The sequence below is a fragment of the Falco naumanni genome, chromosome 13 (genome assembly GCF_017639655.2).
Source record: "Falco naumanni isolate bFalNau1 chromosome 13, bFalNau1.pat, whole genome shotgun sequence".
Classification (NCBI taxonomy): Eukaryota; Metazoa; Chordata; class Aves; order Falconiformes; family Falconidae; genus Falco; species Falco naumanni.
Window position 1 is genome coordinate 8,327,304 of NC_054066.1, and position 24,881 is coordinate 8,352,184.

Below are 24,881 nucleotides of genomic sequence, written 5' to 3' on the forward strand. Positions count from 1 at the left end.
AAACATTCACAATATAAATACACCATCTTTAAAAGGAATCGGTCCACATATATATATAGTGGAGGCAAACCAGAGAGGGCAAATTTGCCACAAATTCAGACAAAACTCACTTAAAACGAACCATTTCAAGGGTACGTATCAGCAATTTTAGCAATATCAGTTTTTACCCATTTTCTGAATACAACTCCTCTTCCAGATACCGCACCAGTTACTTGATCAGTGCTAACCTGTTAACATAATCCTCAAAGTTGTGTCTAATCAGGCAGATACAAAATCAGTCTGGAGGTGGCATTTGCTTCCCTCACTATCCTGAGGCACTGGTGATGGGTTTGAGTAGCAGCCGGATTTTTAGACCAGACCTAAAAAGATACTTCATTATAAATAGAGTATTTTCTTCCTTCACAGCTTGGGCTGCACCTATTTTAAAGAGAGAGAGAAAGCAAAATAATTGCTGCTTTTCCTCAGCAGGGAAGGTTTCACATTTACAATGTGTCTGTGATGACCAGTTCTGAATGAACAACCGGTCAGCGGCTATAAGGATACCTGCAAACAACATCTGCAGCTTCCTTTTAGGTTTAAGGGTTACCTAAATATGAACAGATGCCCATATTCAACTCAAGAAAAAACGGTGGAATTAACTCCACTGCTGAGCCACAGCAGGAATTCTGCCATGGTCTAATCTTTATTGAGGGCAGTTTTTAGGCTTACCTATAATAATCTGTTTTAAGCTGTTTCCATTTTAAGTTGTTGAAACTATTTTATAAACTGTGTCTGACAAAAACTTGTTTTTAGTCTCCTGGAACTATTTTAAACATTTAGTTGGTAATGGAAAACACATGTGAGAAGCAGAATATCAAATAATTCTTACAGTAGTATTTCCATACTTTATTTTAATCTTATTCATAGAGGCAAAGTGGAAATGAAATTCACCTTATATGACCAGACAAACCAGTCCTGTAATCCCTGTGGCACTCCCTCATGCAACAGTTTCAGTGCTCTTCAAAATTACTCAATGCTTTACTACAAAAATTAAGTTACACTCTCTCTCTCATCACAGATCGTTCATTATATGTAGAGCCACAAATTCACTTATGTTACCTTTCAGCATTTTAGTTTTAATAAACATATAGCTAAATCTTGTATTTATTTTAATATACAAGAAAATGCCATATGAAATTTCAGCTTTTTTATGAGCATACAATTTTATTATCGTTTCCCTAACGCTATTTTGTTTTACATTTTCTGATGTTTCCTGTGCTGAAGGACGTAACTGGATTGGTAGATTCAACCAATATCAGTAGATCCTTTATGAATATATTTAATCTTTTTTTGGACCCATTTATACTTTTGGTTTCCATGAAATCTCACTGCAATTATTCATAGGACTGATTTTTTCAATGTATGGAAATTTTATATTTTTAAAAACAGTAAGGCACCTGATACTTCACTGGAACACCTCAGTCATCAGATTTTGACCCAAGACCCTCCATAGTCACCTCTTCTGTGCCATTTATGAATGCATAGACATTTTTTTAATATTCTCTGCAGTTCTTTCTTTTTCAGGCTGAAGAGTTAAGCCAACACAAACCAAAGGAGGTGGTTTGTCACATAACACATATGTAAGCTGGCACAACGCGCTCTGGATGCAGAACGCTTACACAGCTCCAGAAAAGGAGACTAGAGCATTTAGGAAACTAACTATTACGGGTTACCAAACACATATACATCTGGTTAAGTAAGTGACTGAAATCCAAATTATTAGAGACTAAGGGATCACCCAGACAAAACAAGCTTCCCAGGAATGCAGTGAAAGAACAGGGAACACCCTGTGAGCTTACCCAGTTCCCGTACACTCCCTTAGCCAGCCATTAATTGTCATTACTGGAGACTTTACACAGAGCTAGGTCGACCACTGGTCAGATCCAGGTTTACGTATTCTTTCCTTGTGCAGAAGCCATACTTTCTTGTTCTCCAGCCCATTAAGTTAGAGTATTTATCTAGTTTAGTATTTGTTTACTTATTTTTACAGCTGGGGAGAAGAGGTAGAGGAAGATGGGTATGGACCACAAGAGCACACAGTACTCAAGACACAAGCTGGCCACAGCAACAAAACCAGGTTTCCTGTTCTGTTTCAATTCACAAGACCATGCTCACCCTTTGGATCACTCATTATTGGTATTTTCATAATATTATGCACAATGCCTCCAGGATCTTTTTCCAGGTGGCAACAGCCCACTGTGCACAAGAACTCTTTACACACTACATACAAGCAGATTTGCTCCTCTCACCCCTGTCCTCCACTATGCATTACTGGGCACATAACACTGCTGAATTTCACCCACCACTTTACTATTGAGTTGTTAAGTACTGTGAGACTCTTCTACAACTCTTCTTCAAATCAAATTTAGATTTTTCCACCTTGAAAAATATTGTGTAAATTATTACTTCACCTTATTTTCCAGTTCATTAATGTACTAAGCACAGTCGAACCTACAAATAGTCTTCTTCCGACTTAAAATCTGAACATTTGCTTCTATTTTTTCTTGCTTGTCTTTTTTAAAAGTTCCCTAAATAACTTTCCAACTTTAACAATGTAAATGTTTCTTTAAAGGGATGCTTTTGTCAGGTTCTCTCAAGTATCTGGAATTTCAAAACGTAATGGATTGCCCTTACTCCCACACGTGTTACTACCTTCAAAGAACTGTGAAAAGCATTACACTAACTCTCTTCCATGAAAGGATAACAGTTACCGTCACATATATTCACCTGCCTAATAATTCTATTCTTTATTACAGTTTCTAATAGCAAAAGCCAAAATTCTTCTTACATTGTTAATTTAATCTTTATCTGAACACTAGATCTCCAGCCTGGAAGAACGAGAAGCAAAACCTGTATGTTTCCCCTCTGTAATGGAATCTATTTTACACAATGTTGACTAGATGAGAAAACAAGTATAATTTCAATTGACTGGAACATCTAGATAAATTGAAAAACACCACAGAAATAGGTCTGAGGCCTCAGTGGGAGCAACATGAAAACTTCTGTAGTCTGAACAGAATGGCAGTTGAAGTGCTGCAGAGTCACCATTCGAGTGGTGGAAGTTCTAGTTTTACACATTTACTATTAAAAAGGCATTGAACTCCAATTGCAACAGCTGAAGACACCCCTAAATCCCTCTATATAAAGAGTCTAAAATAAGCATTCATCAAGACCACCATTGCTGCCAGTTGTTTTGTTCAAAACTATCATTTTAGTACAAATTTTAGCAGCAAACGGGCAATAAAACCGAACCCCTCACCTCTCAACAGCCAAAAGGCGGTCAGTTTAACACTGCTTCAGGACCAACAGCACTCTGCTGCTAAGAAAGCCTCACGCTGCAGGGCTGCTCGGAGCCGTGTTGCACACTCGCTGCTTTCCTGCAGCTGCACTGCACCCCGAGACCCGGCTAGCTGCGTGTGCACGGCAAGGAGGAGCGGAGGGCAGGAGCAACCCAGGCAGCAGCGTGCTGGGAGGTTAGGCAATCCAAGCCACAGCCAGCACCAGGCAACACAGACCACCAGGGATGGTGGTTTAGTGCAAGTCTGAGAAACAACAACTCAAAAGAGATGCACGTGTGCCCTCAGAGCCTGCTGAACAGCGCATCAACCCCTGGACACACGCATCTATAAGGGACATCCAGGAAATGCCTATAGGGACACCACACTTAATGACTACACCTTCTAGTAAGCTTCAGGGCACACATCTCTGACAGCCTAATTAAAATCAGAAATCATTTACTGTTCGCTGTTTTTCCTGTGAGGCAGGAAACAACCAGAGACTGATGGCAGGAGTGCCCCAGAGGGCACTGAATTCCCTACTACAATTACCTAGCAAAAAGAGTAGTCTGCACCACACAATTATGCGTTTAATGAAGCAGTTGGTTTCACTTTTTCAAAAATAGCTGAACGTGTTCTATGAGAATTTCAAGAAAGACCTTACTAAAATGGGTAAGAAAGAAATACATGTATTAATTCATCTTGGACGGCCCACAGGGGCATAGATACTTTGGCTCTGTCCGCAGCAGCTTACTTGTAAAGTTACAAAGCAGCCAAATGTGGAAGTCATTACCTAAAACACAGATAAAGGTCTGGAAAAATTGCAGGTCTAATCCTACTTTATCCAAAACGTTTCATTCTTTGAAAGTGTCATGTAATACCAAACATCAGCCCTTATGTGAAAAAGGCTCCATTTGCCTACCAATTTATTGCACTCCAGGTGAACAAGAAAAGTGAGCTGCGAAACCAAGCCAGAGAAACCCCATGACCAAGACCAACTTTGACACAGAAGCAAAACAGGCCCTTCAGCATTAGCAGTAAGAAGGTCCAGGAGGCCCTTTAGTCAGTGCCTCTCCCACCCGTCAGCTAAAAATCCATCTCTTTGGTGGAATCTTCTTCTGCAAGGTTAAGGTTAAAGGAGTGCTCTGCAACTGAATCAGTTTTATCATGATTTTCTATGTTAAACAAAACTAATGACTTCTTGTCAGTCACAAAAAAGAGTATTCTTTCCAAAAACAAAAATCAAGAGTTCTAGAGTTTATTCAGGGGATTAATTGAAATTTAGATGTGTTCAAGACATCTAGACAGCTTTGCACAACTGCATTTTTATGACTTGGCTTACCCCAGTATCTTCAAAGGTAACTTCTCACTTTCTACCTCAAAAGACTATTTTTAACTACTGTTTGTGCAAAACAACTGGCAGAATCATCTGAACAGAGGCCATTTTCCAAATCTGCCTGAATAGAGACAGTATCATTTGCAGATTAAAGAAAGAAAAAAAAGAATGAGTAAAAGATGGCTTACAGCCGTTCACTCAGAAAAATACATACATAGCACTTCTTCCCTGCCTTGTGAAGAAATAATATTTTATAACACTCACTGCAGAGAAACAGCATTACACATACCTGCTCGCTAGCAGGAGGCACTTTTCCATCACCAACTACATCAACAGAGAAGACTTTTTGCATGAGGAGACACCGTTTACCGGCAGCCTGTGGATTTCAGACAATCACACAGCATTACTGAGCTCCACAGAGGATCAGAACATTATTGCCAAATTAGCATTGGGAAATGGATTTACCATCTGCCTTTTTGGCTCAAAATCCTAATGCTAAAAGCCTGAAAAACTAGTTGGGGGGCTTTTGGGTTTTGGTGGTTGGTTTGTTTTGGGGCTCATGTTTTGGGTTTTTTTGGGGTGTGTGTGTTTGTTTGTGGTTTGTTTTTTGGATTTATTTTTTTAAGAATTAACGCACGTTCTCTGTTATATAAATGTGGTTTTCTTCTTTTCTTAGTGCTGAGAAAAGTCTCTTGTGCAGAGAACATTTCACTACCGTTTTCACTTGCTGTAAGAGCAGGTCAATTTCTACCAAACACCTACTTTCATGTCTTACGTGAAATACTAACCATGTAGAGTTAACCAAAAGCTGTAGTTAAATAAAAGCCTAATCTCTTTTTTAAAAATTAACACTGCAAAGGCAGTTGTGAGCTGAGGAGAGAACGTACTCAGATGTTGTTAAAATTAATGGGGTTTGGATCTACAGGTTACCCTGCTTATAAGGGTGACTAAACATGCAACAAGGAAAAAACAGCAAACAATGCTATTTGTTATTGCAAGTAATTGCCAACAATGGAAAAACAAACAATTGTACAAAATGTTAATTCAACTCCCTCCTGCCTAATGATTAGCATGGTTTTTCTATTTTCATATAGTACTCTTCCCCCCACCTGCAAAGGACTTCATGTTCATGACACTACCAAAAATCCTTAAAATCAGAGTGCTATCTGTGGGACAGTTAGGATCTGTGAATATAAAATTTATACAAGTAAACAGCACTTAACAGTAGAGCTCATATTGAGTTCTGAATATTTACATTTGCAAATAAGTTGTTCTCTGTTCAGAGTATATGAAGGGAAACTAGTATTGTTACCAGATACAGTACTTTGTTATTTTCTACCTAGGAAAACAAACCTTTTTCCCTACTTAATGTAACACAGCTACTGTAACAGTTTATTAAGATGTCTTATGAATTAAACAAGTACACTTAAAGTGAATTTCTGTTAAACCAAAACAACAATAATTCAGAATAATGGGCAACAAGTGATTTAGTACACTATGGTAAAAGTGATGTTTACATTTTATGCTCACTGGCGTTTCATACACAAAATGTTTCTTGATACTTGTATTTTAGGGAAGTTTCTATTAACACAGAAATCTGGGGAACAGAAAGCAGATGGTGGTTCCAGCTGACTAGTCTGATGAGAAGTTACTTGGAGCTCTGGGATCTGTTGACCAGCATGTGCAAGAGGGTTGCTGAGAAACTCTTCCGCCACAACAGCATAATGGTTCTCCTTGCTCTGAAAGTAGCACTGTACATGCAATGATGAGCTACTTCCACAACAGAATATCTCTAATGACAACAGCAAAACATTGCAAGGAAGGCCCCTAAGGGGACAGACGCCCCACTACCAAGCCAAAAGGCAAGCTTTTTCAGACAGTTTTGAAAACAGTCAATCTGTAGCAGATTTCTACTGCAACTCCTTTTCAGCAGTGAGCTTTCACCCATTAACTACTCATGTGTGCAGCACCTCATATGAACCCCCCAGCCAGGTAGGTTCTCACATTGCTATCACCATACCACACCAGACCCTGGACATCCAGAGAACCAAAGCAGCTATGTGTGGGAAGAAGCAAAAGTACAACCTGCTGCTGCTCCGCTGCCAGAGAAGCTGCTAAAGGCAAACCCCCCTTCAGTACAAAGTCCAGACTGTCCTTCTGTTATGTTTCCATCTCCACCCTGCTTTAAAGACAAACTTATTTTTATTAATATTTTAAAATTATAGCTTAGATATGCATTATGTATTAAAGGTGTTTGAAAAGATGGGCCAGAGGAAGCCTGGAAGTTCCTCTGCATAACTGATTTTAAAAAAACCCTGCAGTCTCAGGAAGCTGCTGTTTACATATAGTTGCTAGTATTGTTCATGCTACCAGAGTTTCATTTCAGAAATGTCACCCAGGATGATGATAAAAGGCTGGAACTCCAGTATTTCAAGTACATCAAGCTACATGCTGGATTTTGAAAACATTTGCCTCTTAAATAATTTAGCTTCTGCTTTATTCTCGGTCAATGAAATTATATAACACTTTAAACTTCTTACTGGTGATCAGTTATACCTGGAAGTTAATAAAATTCTTTTAGAGGATACAAGATCCAATATGTAGAAATAACAGATTTAAATTTTCAGTAAGTCTTCAGAAAATGAAGAGGAAAAAAATTAGAAAAATAAAAGTAGATCAGTAATTAACTAAGAAAATCCCAGAAAAATATGCAGGGTTGATTCAGCCTCTCAGATCCAGACACATTAGCAGTTCACTCGTTTCTACTCAAATTGAAATGTGCAGTTGTAAACTCACGAATGATAAAAAGACCCTGTGAGATGTCAACAGCATCACAGTGATTTCCATAAAGTTCATACTGAAAACACACCAAACACTTGTCAAGTTCTTTAACTTCTACAGGCTCTTCGTTTGAGTTACAAAAACAGGCAGTGTCCAGCAGTCAGGAAAGCCCAGCACGGCTGTGCTTAACACCAGGAAGAGCCAGGTGAATTTTCACTCCCTACCAGACAGCTGGGGGTTGGAATCTGAGCTCCCATGTTCCTGCCAGAAAAACTGCTGATGAAAGCGAAGAAAGTAAAAGTAGGGGTGTTTGGTCATTCAGGAACTTGCATAGTCCTGACCTTTCTTTTCCATGCGCTACTCAGCTTACATACTTCTGTCAAAGTCTCAGCATCTTTCCCTTTCGACCCTCTTGCTGCATTTCTCTGCCTTCTTTCTTCCTTTTAAGCACCAATGTCTCCTTCACATTTGCTCTTCCAAACATATCTTCTTAGATCTTGCTGGCACTTCTCACCTTACCTCTTCCTTCTTCTCCTCCCTTGACACACATTTCATTCTCTTGCCTGTGGGTCACCCATTGTTCGGTCTTTGTACACTGTAGCCCTTTTTCCAATGGCCTGTCCCCACAATTTTAACATTTATGTTAAATCTCAATCTAGATGAAAAGTAAAGCATGTGTTAGCATTACTCTCTTTGCCAAGACAAGAAAATACCACTAAAGCTGGTTTCTTAACCTAACACCGATGCAGTTACGTGCCCTGAAGTCCCCATGCACCAGGCAAAGCTATCCTCCTTTCCCAAATGTGTCATGAACAAATTATTTATAAGTACAAAAGGATTGGCTGTAACCAGATACTAACATACACTTAATGGACTGCAGATTTTGCAGGATGTTTAAAGTTTCCCCTCTGATCTCTCTGAACTTTGGCCTTCATTTGTTTATACAGGCAGAGGCCAATAGGTCATACCACTAAAATCAGCAAATTGTTTACACATATGGCAGGGGTAATGTAGTCATGGTTACACCCATACATAGCACACTGAAGCAATTGCTTAAGTTAAAATAACAAAGATACAGTGAGTCCATATAGGTGATGAGGAGACCTTCCAGTACTGTGAAACTCGATACAAACTAAGAAATTAATTAGCATTTCTGCAGAAGCCAATGCCGGAGCTCCAGCCAGTCTAACCCCAGTCAGTCACTAACAGTGCTTGTTTCATAAAAAGTGGCAGCTTTTGACATCATCAGTGTCAAAATTTTTACAATTTTTTAAGTGCAAGTGCTAATTCAGCACTGTGGCGGTTAATACTGCAAAGCATATAAAAGTTTACAAGGCGAAGGTAAGTGAACTCCAGGCATGCTGCGGGGCTGCATTTGTTTGAACACCAGATTCTGACATAGTGCCTGTGGCTGATGCGTTTTACCAGAGGCAACTTACTGGGGAGTTCTTTATTCAAGCAAAATGCATTATATTCATAATACTAATGGTAGCTTTAAAACTATAATTTGTTATTTAAAAAAATAAAATAATAAATTGCTTAAAAAAGAACCTAACTCCTAAGCCTTTAAAAATTATTTCAGCCTTTATAGAAAAAGATCTTTAAAAAAGCCTCTCCAAACAGTGTATTTTACATAATATTAATTACTTGGAAATGAGGCATTTTCAGAAGCATGAAGTGTTTCAATTCTGAAAGTGTGAACTGATATAACCCGCACACACACTGTTCTCTTTTGATGGGCAGAGGAATGTATTTTTGAGAGTGATTACAGGCCCTATGTTTAAGCGAATGCTGAAAAATAAAAGGCAGATACTAGAAATAAGGAAAAGCACCAGTATCTAAAAGAACCTAATTGCCTTATCTTGGTTAAATATACTACAGCTGTCAAGCCTGCTGAAACCACAGAGAAGAGGAAGCCACTTTTTTCTAGCTTCAAGGTATCAATGCTTCGTGGCCTATTCAGTGGCATACTGAATAGGCATAAATACGTGGCATACATAAGAAGATTATTATTAAACATTTATAGTTACTTTATATTGAAAAGCAGAAGGCACATCTTCATTAAATTTTGTGTCCAAACAATACATGTAGACATGAATTCCCATTTGCAATGGAGATGCAGCAGGCTGTAGAGATAAAAGCCTCCACTGTGAGAAAACACAACTGTGAATCTCAAACAAAAATTATCCTTTTTTTAACGATACCTTGTTCAAAACACATTTTGGTTTCATACAAATCACTTTTCTGGAATAAGGCAAATTTTTTGGCCAAACAGTAATAAGAAATTGGCAGACACAGAGGTAATAAGTTATCATCTGTTTTTTTAAAAAAGATAACAGCCCAGAGATATGCCAGGTCTGGAAGTTCATCACTTTCAGAAAGAAACGTTCACATCAGGCAGGGAGATACTGTTATATCATTATTCATTATACCGATTTGACACATCTAGGCAATTTGTGTTTTCTTGGCCAAGTCCATGAAAAATACAGTTATAGCTTCGACTAACTGGGCTGAGATAACACTGGACACCTGCCTCAATTACTACCCGCTAAGCCCATTCTGAACAAGCATTACCAAAAATATTTTACCCAATGCGCCAAATGAATAACCTTCCCAATGCAACAGACACTCTTGGCACCAATGCTGAAGATGCGCAACTCCAAACCAGTCATGCAGAATCCTGGCCAATACACAGAAGACTATATGAAATGCTCAGTTTGTTTCAAATTACCAACAGAAATCTTCTCAGGAGTGTCATCATTTCATCTTCTGTATTCCACCACCAGCTGACATTTAAAAATCATGTTTAAACAACTGAAAGAACCCTCGTAGTTCTTGTCCTGTTAGAAGTTATTGACACAATTGAATTTGATGTACATCTCCTCTGCCTCAGCCCTGAGTTTCAGCTCTGAAGATTGAAATGCCCCGTCTCACACTTTTAGTGTTGGAGGTTTTCCAGCAAAAATCAGGTTTGATAACAGGCCTGAAGACAGATATGATCATCAGTCCCACCCCAAAACAATTTAAAGTGAAAGACTAAAGTTATTTAAATTCCCTGTATATGCATGAATCAAACAAGACAAGCGGCAGCTTTGATCCAGTCCTGTCCTCGCTAGTAGGACTTTTCATTTGTTATCTTCAAAGGGCAATGCAAAACCCAATCTGAGAACACTGTCATGCTCCGTCAGGTTTCCCCACTGGCTATCCTTGGGAAACTACAAAATACACCAGCTCACAGACACAGAGGACTGGAGAGAAAAGATTCAAATTAAAAACGCTGGCAGAAAAGGAACACAAAAGGACAACCTGCAGCAAAACTTACCACCTTTTACCAGAGTGAAACACTATCTGGGAGAAAGCAGGACACAGCTAGTTGAAGGCTGCCAAGCTCAGAGTTACAGCTGCAAAAAAGCAAATCCCGTTCTGCCACTTGCCATCTTCTCAGTGTCTGACTTCACAGCCTCGGCATTATTTTAACACAGCGTTACTACGGGGGCAGCCTTCCTCTCATGTACACAGGGAGGCAGACAGCAGCGTCACTACTTTCAGGGGAACCATCTGTGGAACACAGCAGCATTTCTGGACATGCTTGTTTTCAGGCACGCTGCCTGTCAATTTACCATAAAAATATGGATTTTGCCATAGTATGGAGACCAGTATATAAATTGCCACTCACCACAATATACTCCAGGAAGATCAGAGTCTTCTCATGTTTACCTTTTTTAAGGGGAATTTGCTCTGAACCCAAACTATAAATTACATGGCTACCTGCCTCTCCTAATAGAGAAGCTATGCTGTCTTTAAGGGAAGACAAAGAGGCCATCTGCAGAAAGGGCTTGTGATTGCAGAAGGGAAGAAATTTCTGTGGCTGGAGAGACAAAGTAGTATCTTAAGGAAGAATATAGCTTATGAGAAAACTTCTATGAAAACAATCAAAGTGGACAAAGCACACACATTTTTTGTAATTAAGTAAACGTATCACTGGATAATGTATTGCAGATGCATCATTATTTGCAATGAAGCTTGGATTTATGCTGTACAATGCCCAACAGCAACACAGATAAAGCAAATCCAAATATAAATACCCTTTATAAATTTCCACTTCTAATACAAACCTGTGACAATTAGTTCACGTCACTGAGTAACTCTGGCATCATAACTTGAGAAAATTCATAAAAGGATTAAGCAAGGCTATCAATTTTCTAATTGCTATTTTAGAGCAATAAATACGATATTCAAAGTGTAACTTTAGATTACAACATCGACTTCAATTTTGAGAACAGAGATGTAGTCATCACTATGCAAGGCTCTTATTTCTTAAGAACAAGATACATGGGAAGTCAGTGGAAACATGATCAGAACACATCAACATGCCTTTTTTTCTTTAAACTGCCAGATTTGGCAGCTGCCATGGCACCTTTATGAACCACAGCCGGAAGAATGGCAGGTTGCAAAGAAACCATAACACAGCTGTGGACTACTGGCGCTTGTTCTTAGCCTTAGGAGCTACTAAACTTGAAGTATGCCAGAACCTTCTTATAGTTTAGGCCAATGGTAACTGGATTCCCTGTTAAATAAACAAACTAGACTAGTTTGTAACAGAAAAAACCCAAACCCCTCTTATCTGTAAAGCTAATGAGTGCCTTAGATTGCCCGAGTCTCTATCGCTAGAGGTCTTAATAGGTCAAAGTTGTATAAAACAAGACAAAGCTAATCTTAAAAGCATAGGAGCTTGAGAAGGTGGTTTTAGCTACATACTTCCATAAGCAACTATTTGCTACTAACCTGAGGTAACCGAATTATTCTCTACCCAATCACAATTAATATCTACAAATAGGAAAACAAATATTTGACATTCACCCAAAAAGACCATTACAAAGACCATTCATCATTACAGCTAAAGTCACACCCTTAAATCTGAAATGAAATGTCCTTCTCCTTGCCCTGGAAGAGCAACCACTGCACCCGATGTTCTACTGTTACCAGTAACAAAACCTGCCCTACCTGAAGTTAGGGACGAGGAGGCAGGGGGAGGTAGGTAAGGCTTTATTATTGGTAAGTGGTGCCAAAGAAGGGAAGCTCAGCTGGAGAAGGCAGGAAAGAAACGGGAGGACTGAAAAAAAAGAAGAGTATCTGGGCAAGAGGTGTAATGCAGGGACCCCCAGGAAGGGGCAGGAGGTGGCTGGAGCAAAAAGCCAGTTAACTGAGCAGCATATTCTAGTGACAACATAGTAGTTTCAGCCTGCTGAGAAAAGGCTAAGAATTAATTAGAAAGTGTCAACAAATTAGGATTAAAGGACAAGAAATGCACTTAACCCAGGGAAGGGGGGCGGGGGGTGCATGTGGAAGAAAACAAATAAACCCCAACAATGAGCTATCAGATTCCTGAAGTAGGAACTGAAAATACTGTTTCCTATTAAATTATCTCAGAAGCTAAAGATTGCTTCTTCACAGCATTAGCCGCTTAATCACTACCGCTTCAGACTCTGATTGCATGTCTGTAGGGAAAATAGTTCCTAAGGTTTAGCAATACTGCATTTTCAGAGCATGTTACTCTGGAGGTTGCAATGGAAATAATGTCTTACATAAATATATAAACCAAGCAGGTTGAGATAAACAAAAAAACATATCCATTTTAAAAGTTTAATTGAAAACTATCTGGGGGGAAACCCAGAGAGTCTGATGAGAAATTCAGCATTTCTCCTGGCAGTTAACAATTTGCTATTTTGACTTAGATTTCTATATGGTAAAAAGTCCGTATTTATAATTAGCATTTGTGGTATGATAGAGACAGACCAATGTGAATTAAAATAAATTGAGAACAGTAGGAAAGAGGGGGAAAGTTGCACTAAGCTTCTTGGCTCCAAAGTTTTTATTTTAGCTTAGAAACATCATCCTTGTTTCACAATGTTAGACGAGCAACCCAAGGCCTGCAAGGGATTCAAGGGTTAAGTTGCCGTCTTCTGCAGGGCTACAAACTAAAGGTCTGAACAGCCCCCACATCCCAGAACTTCTGTTGCTGTATCCCAAACAAAGGGGATGTGCCTGAGCCCCCTCCTCCCTCCTTCCCTACACCTGCCCCGCAGAACAAGGCCAGGGCTCCTTCCCCCCCGGCTGCAGGGGCAGGGGCAGGCTCAGCACCAGCAGCCAAACCTCTGAGAGGCAGCAGCCAAAGCCATCACCCTTCCTCCAGGCAACCCAGTGCCACAGAGGGAGCGCAGGATCCAGAAACATCAACTGCTGGTCCTGGGCATCTGTGCAGGAGCAGATACGGCTCCCTGCACCCAGCCAAACATCCTCACTTTTATGTTTGCACCGGCTCACTGCAGGCACAGTGAACAGGCTGCTGCCATTTAAAAGCAGCACCCCAGAACTTCTGTTGGGATGATTGCTTTAATACACCTATTCAGTGTATTATGATACACTGTATTATGAACACTTATACAGTGTTCATATATAGGTGTTTTCCACCTATATATACACATATATAAAGTGGTTTTCCACCACTTTGTTTAAACACACAAATACTAATGCATGTGTCCTGATCTGCAATATACATTTATACAAAAGTGTTTTGCTATTTCTCTGTTCCGGTCTATAAATAGTCTTCAGGACTCCTCATTAGACAAGCAATATAAATAGCCTAGCTTTTTTTAAACATGCGTGTACTGTGACAAAAAGAGCATCTGAAAAATAACATATGCTGCACTTATTTTATTTGGGTTTAATTTTTGCAACAGGCAATGTGTCAGAAGCCTGATGTAAAATTCTGTAAAACTTCAGTGCTGGGCAAGCATCAGCATGCTAAATACTGATAGCATTTGATCAAAGAAGTTTGTCCTGGGAAGAACTCAATGTACTTATGGTAAGCACTCCTCATCCTGTTCCCCCACCTTCCTCCCAAACCCTGACAAGTATTTGCAACTCTGACTCTCTCAAATTTGAGTGAAAAACTCTTGTGAGTCACAGCACATCATCACATGATGCTCAAAGTGGCTTCTGAAGCAGAATATTCTGGTTAACAGATACAGCTGGAAGAGCTACAACTGATTTTAACTGCAGCATTATTCTAGGAGCAGTACCCAGAGTCCAGAGGGCACACAGGTTCTTAGTCTTTGACCTGCAGCATTACCCTTCCAGGATTCTGCCATCTATGCAGTAATTAACATACTTCAAAGTCTGCATCATCTCTATACCGCCACAACATACGTTTAAGTTCACTGCAGCTGCACAAGCCCATCATTTGATCCTTCCTCTCTTCCATTCCTGCAAGTCTTTCACTCTTTGCCAGGCGACTGAATTACACAGGCCTTTCAAGTATTCAGAGGTCTCTGAATTTAAACAGCAAGTACTGAAAATACTAGAAATCCCTGCAGTCAAGGTCTCCATTTGCTCTGTAAGACACCACATAAACAACCATTGCAAGCTGTGGTGTATGCATTCTGAGCAGTAACAATCAGTCACTAAATAGCAAGTTACAAGTCACTGTTTCACAGCATAGTTTCACAAACAGCTAAGTTACTATTGCCAGATCTACTAAAAGCTGCAATCAGCAGTATGAGACACTACCAGGGAAGAAGGGAGGCAGGGGAAGAGGGAGAATTTGTAAGGTTATAAAGCAAAAGAAGAAAAAAAAACAGAAAACCACACATGCGTATGTTCAAATGTATTTGAATTTGTGAATGCAACATGAGTGTCTCACTGTTCTTCAAGATCTACTCCAATTTTCACAAGAACAATTATAAAAACCTGTAATATTACATGCTATGAGAGCAAACATGAGGAGTGCCATGACCAAACTTGCATAGCTACACAAGGGCTGGCTGGATAGAAACACTTTTAGCAGAGAACAGAAGTGTTTGCTTTAAAGCACCAGCTGAACAAGCTACTTTGGTTTCTTGAATGCTGTTTTTGTTACAGAACAGTAATGGATCAGTGAACATGTGATAACAAATGATGTGATTCCAGGATGTCAAACTGCCCCATGGCAAAGTGGCTTTAAACTTCCTCTTCACATAATCACACTAACACTCAGGCCTACATAAAAGTTAGTTCACAAGTTTACTTTTAGCCATGGGTTCGGGGGGGGGGGGGGGGGGGGGGGGGGGGGGAATAAAAAGAAGAATAAAAAAAGAATAATAATAATAAAAAAGAATACTTTGACTTTCTCAGGGATAGTTTAGGAGGCTATCCTGCCTCTTCCAGCAAAATTATCCCACGAGAAACCGGATGGGAATTTTTCTCTCTGCCATCTCACAGACCACAGCTATCCTTCCCTACTTAGCCCCTTTTATTTTGTAATTTCTACCGAACTCATTCACATCCTCCTCCTGCATTTTCATCTTTCTAGAGGTCCCTTGAGCCACCCTGCGAAGGCTACAAAAGGAATGCAGAACGATTCCTTGTGTGGATGTGGTGGATCAAGCAGAGCTGTACTTTGCTTAGCTTGGCAGATATTCCCAGTATTATAAAACCTGCTTTCGCACACAAATATTCACTTTGCAGAAGTATCTCTCCCCTACCACACACCCCCCAACAAAAAAAAAAAAAAAAAAAAAAAAAAGCTGTCAGCACAGCACTCTTTGCAGTGTCTGTGTAATTGCAAAATACTTAATGATCCTCTGATATTCCCCTGTATGAAAGCACTTCAGGAAGCTGCCATTTAGCATCTGGCTGTAATAACCTGCAGGGCTTCTGTAGAAAAAGACTTTTTGCCCCAGTGCTTATTACAGATGTTTACAAAAAGGCAATCTTAAACAGGGTCAAGCTATTTAATTATGTTTCTACTTTGTATGTCAGGTGTAAGGCTAATGAGCAGAGATTTAATTCTTGACAGAAAAAAAATTAGACCTCCCCATCCTAATTGAAAAGAATAGTAAATTCTTTCAGAAATCAGTAACTGAAAGTCAGGTGTTGTAAAAAGAGAGTAATAGCAAGCATACAAGACCAAGTTCCATTCATAAAGCCCCAAACCCACAAAAATTTAGTTTAGTCATCTCTTTTTGTTAAATCTGCATGTTTATATTCCTCTTTCCTCCTACAGCTCAGAAATACAGTCTTAAAACAGGAACAAAGTTCCACTTACTACCTCGTTCTGCCTTCTACTTCCCAGTTGACAGCAGCCGATGAGCTGGCTGTAGGTAGGTAACTGTGCGTGACCGAACACACGCTGTGCCGTGTGTGGACCCAGCAGAGCACACATCTTCACCCCAGCAGCAAGCATAACCAGCCAAGACCCAGTTCTGCAACTCATCTTCTGGTGGGCTACTACTTCAAGGTCACAGCAACAACATGCTGTTCCTTACTCCAGAACGATTTAATGGGATATTACTCCTTTAGATCAAAGATAGCTAATGCTTATCCAAAACCTGATATTTCTGGAGAGGAAAATGCTCCTGAGGGAGCACCTTCTGAAACGAACTAAGGAACAGAGCTCTCTTTCAGGCAAACTGCTGAAAACAATACTTGACCTGAGCTCCCAGATTCTTGGGGATCCACAGCTGCTTCTGAGGGTCCTGGCAAGGCAACTATGGAAAGAAAGCCTACTGGCCTGAATTCAGGTATGTTTATGCACACCATGTAAGAGTTCCCACTGCTACAGGAAATTTTTATAAGATCCACAAATCCTATTTGAAAACCACAGATTTAAAACACATCCTCCAGTAAACTGTTCTGTTAAATATACTCAAGAAGTTTCTCAAGATCTTTTTTCTCAGCTTGCTCGCTGTCTTTAGACACAGATTTCTTGACACTCTGCTTGGCACAAGGGGAAGATATTTTGATACAATCTATGTCATCATTATAAGACACATCTGATAGATAGTACTTATGGGCTGTAACTATGGGATGCAATCTACGCACAGTGGACAGTCCACTCCCCCCCAGCACAATCACAACAAAAAGATAAAGAAAAAAAAAATCCTACATGACAAAAGTTGAAAGACAGCGTAGTGAAGAAACATGGTAACACTTACGGTCAAGTCCGTTGATGTATCTCATTGTAATTTCACAGTGCCCCCAAACTGCACTGACTATGGGGTAAAGTTTTTTCCCTTTTAGTCCCCTGAAGGCCACTCCAAGATATTGTCCATCTACCATGAAGCTAAGCGTCCCTTCATCCATATCCAAAACCACCAGCAGGGAGTCTGGGAGTACAAAAGACTCATCCGGTTCCAAAAAGACAGGATACGTGACCCCAGGCTGGTTTTTACAATTGTGGTAGAGTTTGTTGCGTCCCAGATCCCAGCCCCACGATTCACTATTGCTACCAACCAACGACGTGTATCCCACCGAGTGCAGCGGAGCTTCAGCTGTGGAGACCCCCACCACAGCATGAGTCCCCCGTTGCCTTGTGGGCCAGTGGATTTGCCAGACATGCAGGCCTCTCGTGTAGCCGACTTTGCCCCGGATGCAATCTGTGCTTTGGGCAACTGGGTGTCTATGAAAAGTCAGTTTATCATCTTCCTTTACAAATATATTTAAGGAGCGATCTTCATTGTTCCAAGCATGCTTATACTGGACCTCCAGCTTGGCAGGGGGCATATCCAACAGCATGTCCAGTCGTGCTGGCTTGCAAAAATCCGGGCCTCTCAGCTCTCGTTTGACAGGCCTATAAGGGGGCTCCCTCACATCCACAGACTTTATGCTCCCTGAGATTTTCTGGCCCATTGCTTGGCTGCAGACTGACAAAGGAGAAAGAAAAGTTGACTTTGGCCCAACGTTACCTCATGAAAGCACTTTTACAGTGAGCCAGTGACCTGACAAGCTGACTGGATTTACTTCTCCTGTTTGGAGCTTTTTAGCAGCAATGTTTTCAGAGAAAAAATGCTCCTGAAAGAAAGCAGAAAGTTTCCAGTTAGTTTAAGAAAGCCAACAGAAAACCCACAGCATATTTTTAAAGAACTTCTTCTCATCCCTAGTAATTATTTTAAACACCAAAGCTGACAATTCACCACTTTTTGTTCAGTATCCCTCAGCGCTGACGAGCCTGCCCACAGGACGCCGAGCCCACCAGCGCCCAGAGTGCAGACAGTCATTTCCTCCCATTCATAATAGGATGCAGACATTCCCCCCCACCTTCTGCCCTTCCACCTATTTTGTCTGGCCAAGTTCACAGCAGGCCTGAAGAAGGCATACGCTAATCCCCAGCAACAGTGATAAAGTTTACGTTCAGCCATAGCTTCACTTTCACTTATGCTTTTGTTTCATAGCCTCAGGAATAAGCACTGTGTCGGAATCTCCTTTTATTCCTAGCTGTTCTCTTCCCTGGGTCCTGGCAGAGGGCTTCAGCTTCTCCGCTGTTATTAAAATAAATGCAGCTGACAGCAAATGGCTGCAAAATTTTAGTGTTTCCTTTTAACCTATCCTGTTCTTACATAAAAACAAAAATAAATTCATCAAGCTTTAGGTTTTGGGGTTTTTTTTTATAAAGAAGCTAAAAAAAAAAAAAGTGGGAAGAGGAGCCATGGAAGGACAAATGAAGAAAGGCAGTTTCAGGGTTTTGGCAGATTTCTGTAATAGGCAGCTACTACAGCTGGGTATGTTCTTCATGCTACTGGACAGCAGGCTAACCCACGTTTTCTATATTTCAGTATTACGCTGATGAGGAGGATGGGAACACAGTAAGACACACCAAGATGAAAACATGATTTTGAAATGTATTATTTCTGTGCTTCCATAGACAAACGTGATAATTTAGCTGGAAATGGTCAAAAACACCCATGAAAGAGTTTTTACAGCCTGGATAAATTGAATTCCTTCACATTTTAGAGCTCAGGTAAAACATAAAGGAAAGCCAAGAACCTCTAAAAGTACTGAAGGAATAAAAATTAAGGCAAAGTCCCAAAAAAATGAGTGGATGATTGACATGGGACCAAGTAAAGTATCTGCAGCAGCAGACATACTTCTGTCTTCTAGCAAAGTAAGCGCCAGGTCCAGGAATGCTCCTATCTAGCTGAGCCGACCCACTCTGCTCATTTACTGACAGAGCAATGGAGTGTTTCAAGCAGCAGCAAAAGTCACCAAACTCCCAAAAGCCTGAAGAGCCTAGGTGAGAGCTGGTTTTCATAAAGCACAAACCAGCAGACATAGGCATTGCAAAGTCTTGCAACATACATCTTGCAAGACTTTACTTGGTAAGTCACAGGTCTACATTCTTCCTTTTAAAGAACTTCTACCCCAGACATCCTGTCCCACTGCAAAGATCATTTCTGAAAGAAGTAAGCAACATACACTCACAAGGGAAGGAAATAAAAAGAGTAATCTAGGAAAAAAATACCTGTAAAATTTACCATCCAACTATGTTTTAGAAGTGAATGAAGCTCTTATATTACTTACAATGGCCAACACCATGTAAAGTTTTTTCTGCGTGTATTAAATACAGAAATGAAACAACCCCTATGTTACATGAAAGCTTTTTTTGCCAAAAAAAGAAAGTTAAAAGAAAGTTAAAAGTTGATTTGCAAAGCCATGTGACAGTTACTATATAAAAATATTTTCTGGTGGCTGGTCCCATATGGGTATATGCTCACACCTGATCATAAAACAACCACCTCTTTACACCTAATTTTAATCTTCAAAAATCAAAATTAAACATAAGCCCCCAAGCCCCTCATATCATGCCTACAGAAGGCTTCAGAACAATCCACAGGAGCTTCCCACAAGATTAGCTTGAACAATCCCCCATCCTTCTTTCCAAACCATGTAAAAGTGATCTGAAAGTTTAATCAGTAATTACGTTAGAGTTGACACTTGCCATTTCCACTACTGCAGAGGCACTCATGGGCTGTTTCAAAGATACTATGGCAAATTTGGCCCGCTGAAGCAAGTTCAGTACTTTATTCCACACTAAACCACCCTGGGGGAAATGAAATAATCATTTAATATACACACAGGGAAATACCAGGGAGTAAACATCATCAGTAAGCAAGCTCTCCTAGAAGAACACGTGCTTGGGATTGGGTTGTTCCTTTTTAAAAGGTGCTTATTTGAGCTTGAAAGGGAGATACAAAAAGGGAAAATGTCAGATGTTCCAAAGGAACCTCGATGATTTCTCTATGAGATTTAGCTCTACATGCCTTTTAAAATTTACTCTTTAAAGCACAAGACAACTGCCACATTCCTGTCAATGCTGAGGGGAGATGGCCGGGGAAGTCCTCGGTGCATCCTCCTGTATCACTTCCTCATCACATGAGGAACTAAACTTGGCACAGACATTTGCCTGGCAAATCACCAAGAGATTATAAACACTAAAGTGACTCACTTGGCAAGCCACAGACATTCCTCCTAATGTGCCCCAAACTGTAACGAATAGGCTGATAATAGATAGACCAGTAATACAGAGGAGTAAAATGCATCATTATAAGTACCTTGATACACACACCGCTGTGCCTTTGCTCTGGGATGTGCTCAGTAAGTACTTTGGTTTGAAACTGCATCTTACAGTTAGGTCTTTCTTTATACACGGACATTACCATGTCATTTAATTATATAATGTGATGCTTTGCCAAATAGCTTTGTATGGACATAGGACTGAACAATAGTGTAGAAATCTTACAGTTACCAATGCATTCAAGACATGGCAGTTGCTAAGCAGCAGAACAGCTCAAAAGCTACCTTTCATCAAATACTTTCTCCCACCCATCATATTATACTGTCTTGCATCCTAGTTCTGTGTAGCTGGTAGTTATTTCAGCTTCTACTACAAGGCCAACTATAGCCTTACTGATCTCATTCAAGTATCACCAGACTTGAACAAGTAAATAACAAAAAAAAAAAAAAAAGGCACTGTTTTTAATCATTTGTACCAGTACAGCAAAAAAAGGTGTAACCCTGTGCTGGCTGTGATCTGACGGCTCTGACTGCTGGTTCTGAGTAGCAGTTGACATGAAAACTTTGTAGGAGGAGGCAGTGAGAGGTTGAAACACATGCCTCCAGCTCGCAATCCATGCAACATTAATGTGAGCGACTCATGCAGAACACCCTCCTGGCAGCTCATAACAGTCCCGTTGGATTCTCTCAGGAGCAGCCTGTCTCAAAGCCAAGATCAGCTATTCCCTTTCCTTGTCTGCATCCTGTCCGTTCACACCAAGCAGATGGCAGAGACCCACACTGAAGCAAGGAATGGCAGAAGCATCACCTTGTCCTTCTCCTCACCAGAAACTGCTGTAGCAGGAATGCAGCTTATCAGGACCCAGCCAATCTCCACTGGCAAACACCCCCTCCCTACATCTCTCGTACCATCAGACCCCCAACACAGAAGCCTTGGTCACACACCATTACTGCCAGGATCTCCAGGCAGCCTCTCCCCATACAGCTGCGCAACTACTGTGCGTGGGGGGCTGCTGGGAAAGCTGAGTACATGCTCACAAAGGGAAGCAGAGTGACAGATCTGGCAAAGGTACCCCAAACCGGCTCCCTGTCTGCGGGACTGGATGGCTACACCACACAGGAAAAGCTGTGGGTCAACCTGAAAGAACAGGTTACTCATTTTGGATTATGTAGTATTCAACCCATTTGCTGAAACAGCTGGTTGTACAACCTTCTTACCATCTCCTCAATTAATTAAAACTTGCAAAGCACAGCACCACCATTCAACCGCCGTGACTTTTTGTAATCTTATACTACTTGGAGAAACTTAAATTTCCTTGCCTGTACCCTCTCACTAGGCACACAAATATTCTGAAATTAAAAGAACATGCATTTTCACTGTATAGTTTTGCTTCAAAGGTCTTCCCAAAGCTTTGCACTTCCAGTCATTTCAAACCACTACAGGAATTGGCAAATAAGAAAATATTTCAATCTGGCTTAATATATGACCTCTCCCTTATACCTGTTCAGTGACTACAACTGAAACACTAAATTTCATCAGTTATCCCTGTGATAAAAGATATTTTGTAGAAAACAAAGTAGTATTTTGACAGGAAGAGAACGACCACCACATTAGTACACTCCTTCAGCAACTAGAAATCTCTGGTTGAGAAGACTGTTAAGCTTTTGTAACCTAAATTATTTCTGTCACACAGTTCCACATTCATGTCACGCTTTGTCAGGGTATGATGATTAGACTACATGTACTGTACAAGAGCAAGCCAGCTCCAAACAGGAGAAGTGTGTCAACGTCGCTCAGCAGTGTCCTCATGCAGACTGCCAAAATATGTAAGGAAATTTTTCACAATAAAACCACAAATTAAACTTACCAGAGAAAGGGTTGCTGGGACATCATTTTGCTGTAATTAAACAGGGTGCATTTTTTAACAACTCGGTAGGTTGACATCAGTAGAACATAACTGCCGATAAAAGAAACATGCTTTCTGCAAGTCAGCTTTCAGAATTCATAGTTGTATTTCCCTCTGGATTATGAGCTAGACATGCAGAAAGCTTGAAAATCACCCATGAGAAATGACACCACATAAACGCAACTCAAAAACTGCAGTAAGAACATGCTAAGGCTTAGGTTAATTCTCCTAAATTGACAGTTACCAAAAAAAGTAAGAACCAGCCAGGTGAGTCCCAATCAACAACACTGATTGGTGAAATTGTCTATCAGAAAAAGCAAGGAAGGGGATGCCTCTATCTGCCAGCATTTCAAACTTTCCCACAGCAGTTCCCACCTTTTGCTATTGACCCTTGTTGGGTTTCTTCCTTCCTGCAGCCAGACTTCACTGCCACCGCCTCTGCTGACCTGGGCTTTTCACCAGCAAGCAAGGGCTCCTGAACTCTTAACAGAATTGCAACGGGAAGCTCTGAATCAAAGCATCTTCTCCACGGGCACCAAACCAGTTTTCCCCAGATATCTGAACAGAACCAGTACCCTAAGTGTCTGAGTACTTTAAATTTAACCCTAGTCCTATCATCTCTACAGAAGCATTAGAAAGAAGAAAAACAGCAGCTCTGCTGAGCTAGGCAAGTTGATGAAGAAGGGTTTAGAAGTTCAGGAACAAGGCCTTTTACCTCCACCCAGACAAAGGCATGAAGCCCAACGTCTATCAACTGCATTCCCAGTGTGCAAGCAGCTGCATAACGACAGCACTGTTTTGAGAGTGACAATAAATTAAGCACATTTTTGGCACCCAAAAAAGATTGGCCAGCTTGGATTCAACTATAGATCCTGGTATCTGACACTGTTGATTTACTGCCCATTTTGAACAATGTTGGCTTTCTTTGTCAGATTGGGAATATACAGTAACAATGCAAAAAGTCAAAAATGCTTGGATACCCTGAACTGTCCTGTGCTACAGATAAAATGTTATGCTGCATGCACACTGAGCAAATGACATTTAACTGCTGCATTGTTCATCCCACAAGTAAGTCATGACTTCTTCAATTCCTGAAAATCCCAAGGACATTCCTACATAAAGAGTAACTTGTTTTGTAATGTTAAAAAAATGTAATTGTTTCACAATTCAAGATAAGCTTGTTATTAAAATAGACTGTGCATTTAGCTGCTTGGAATTAGAATAATCTGAAATACCACACCATCTGTACCACTAGTTAGAAGCACCTTAGTCATATGATGAAGAATTCAGAAAGAATCTTGTGTAGCTATTAATACAGCAAAATGTGTATTTTTAAATGCTTTCATCCACTGTACTTGGAATTGAGCTGATTTGAGGGTTTGGGCTGGTTTGATGCCTTCCGCCTCTCTGCATGTGTTTCTGGAATTTGCCTCTCCGGTAATGAAAGTTGGGTTTAGATGCAAACATTTATATTCTGTAGAAATGTGAAAGATGACAATAAACCACTTCAATTCTGTAAACAGGGTTTTGGGTTTTTTTTGGTTTTGTTTTGTTTGGGGTTTTTTGGGGGGTTTTTTTTGTTTTTTTTTTTGTTTTTTTACATACTTACTTTTCAGTTAGAATACAGCAGTGTAATTCAAAAAAACAATATAACAACATAATACAATAAAAATTACTTTTTTTACTACGCTAGTACTTTTAAAGAACATGAACATTCCTTACTGAAAGGAAACATTCACTTTCTTTTCAGGGTATTTAACAGGAATACCCATGTGATTCCACAATTACCATAAACTTACAGATGTTCAAGCTGCTACATCCCTTCTACCACCCCTTCCTATTCATTTTTCCCTTTTGTCTTGCAGCCACCTGCATTCAAATGGCCTCGAGATGGGTCTGCCTCAGAAAACTAAAGGAAGTGTAGTAATTTATTTTGCCAGGTTATTTTCAGGTGGATAAGCCCTCTGATCTGGGGCATCAGGCAGTCATGTAAACACTTGCTCTGGCATAAGGAAAGAGAGGGGAAAAAAATAAAAGAAAAGAAAGCTGAAAGAATTATCTATTTAGGCACCAGCCCAAACCCTGGAGTAAATTTCCACAGTTGCTTCAAGTTGCCCTAAGGGGCACAGCTGAACTTGGTATCTAAATTCAGTAGTCAGGAGCTTCTGCTTACATCTTCCTCACCCTTCTGGCACAAAATCAATTCATCTTTCA

General features: G+C 40.3%; 1 protein-coding gene across 1 annotated transcript in view; it reads right to left on the minus strand.

Moving 5' to 3' along the window:
- Positions 1 to 24,881, minus strand: part of SPSB4 (splA/ryanodine receptor domain and SOCS box containing 4) — a 90,250-nt gene that overhangs the window by 47,059 nt on the left and 18,310 nt on the right. Inside the window, exon 2 of the mRNA XM_040613821.1 lies at positions 17,406 to 18,261. Within this exon, the coding sequence (XP_040469755.1) occupies positions 17,406 to 18,099 (694 nt within the window). The 5' untranslated portion in view covers positions 18,100 to 18,261. The remainder of the gene's footprint in view (positions 1 to 17,405; positions 18,262 to 24,881) is intronic.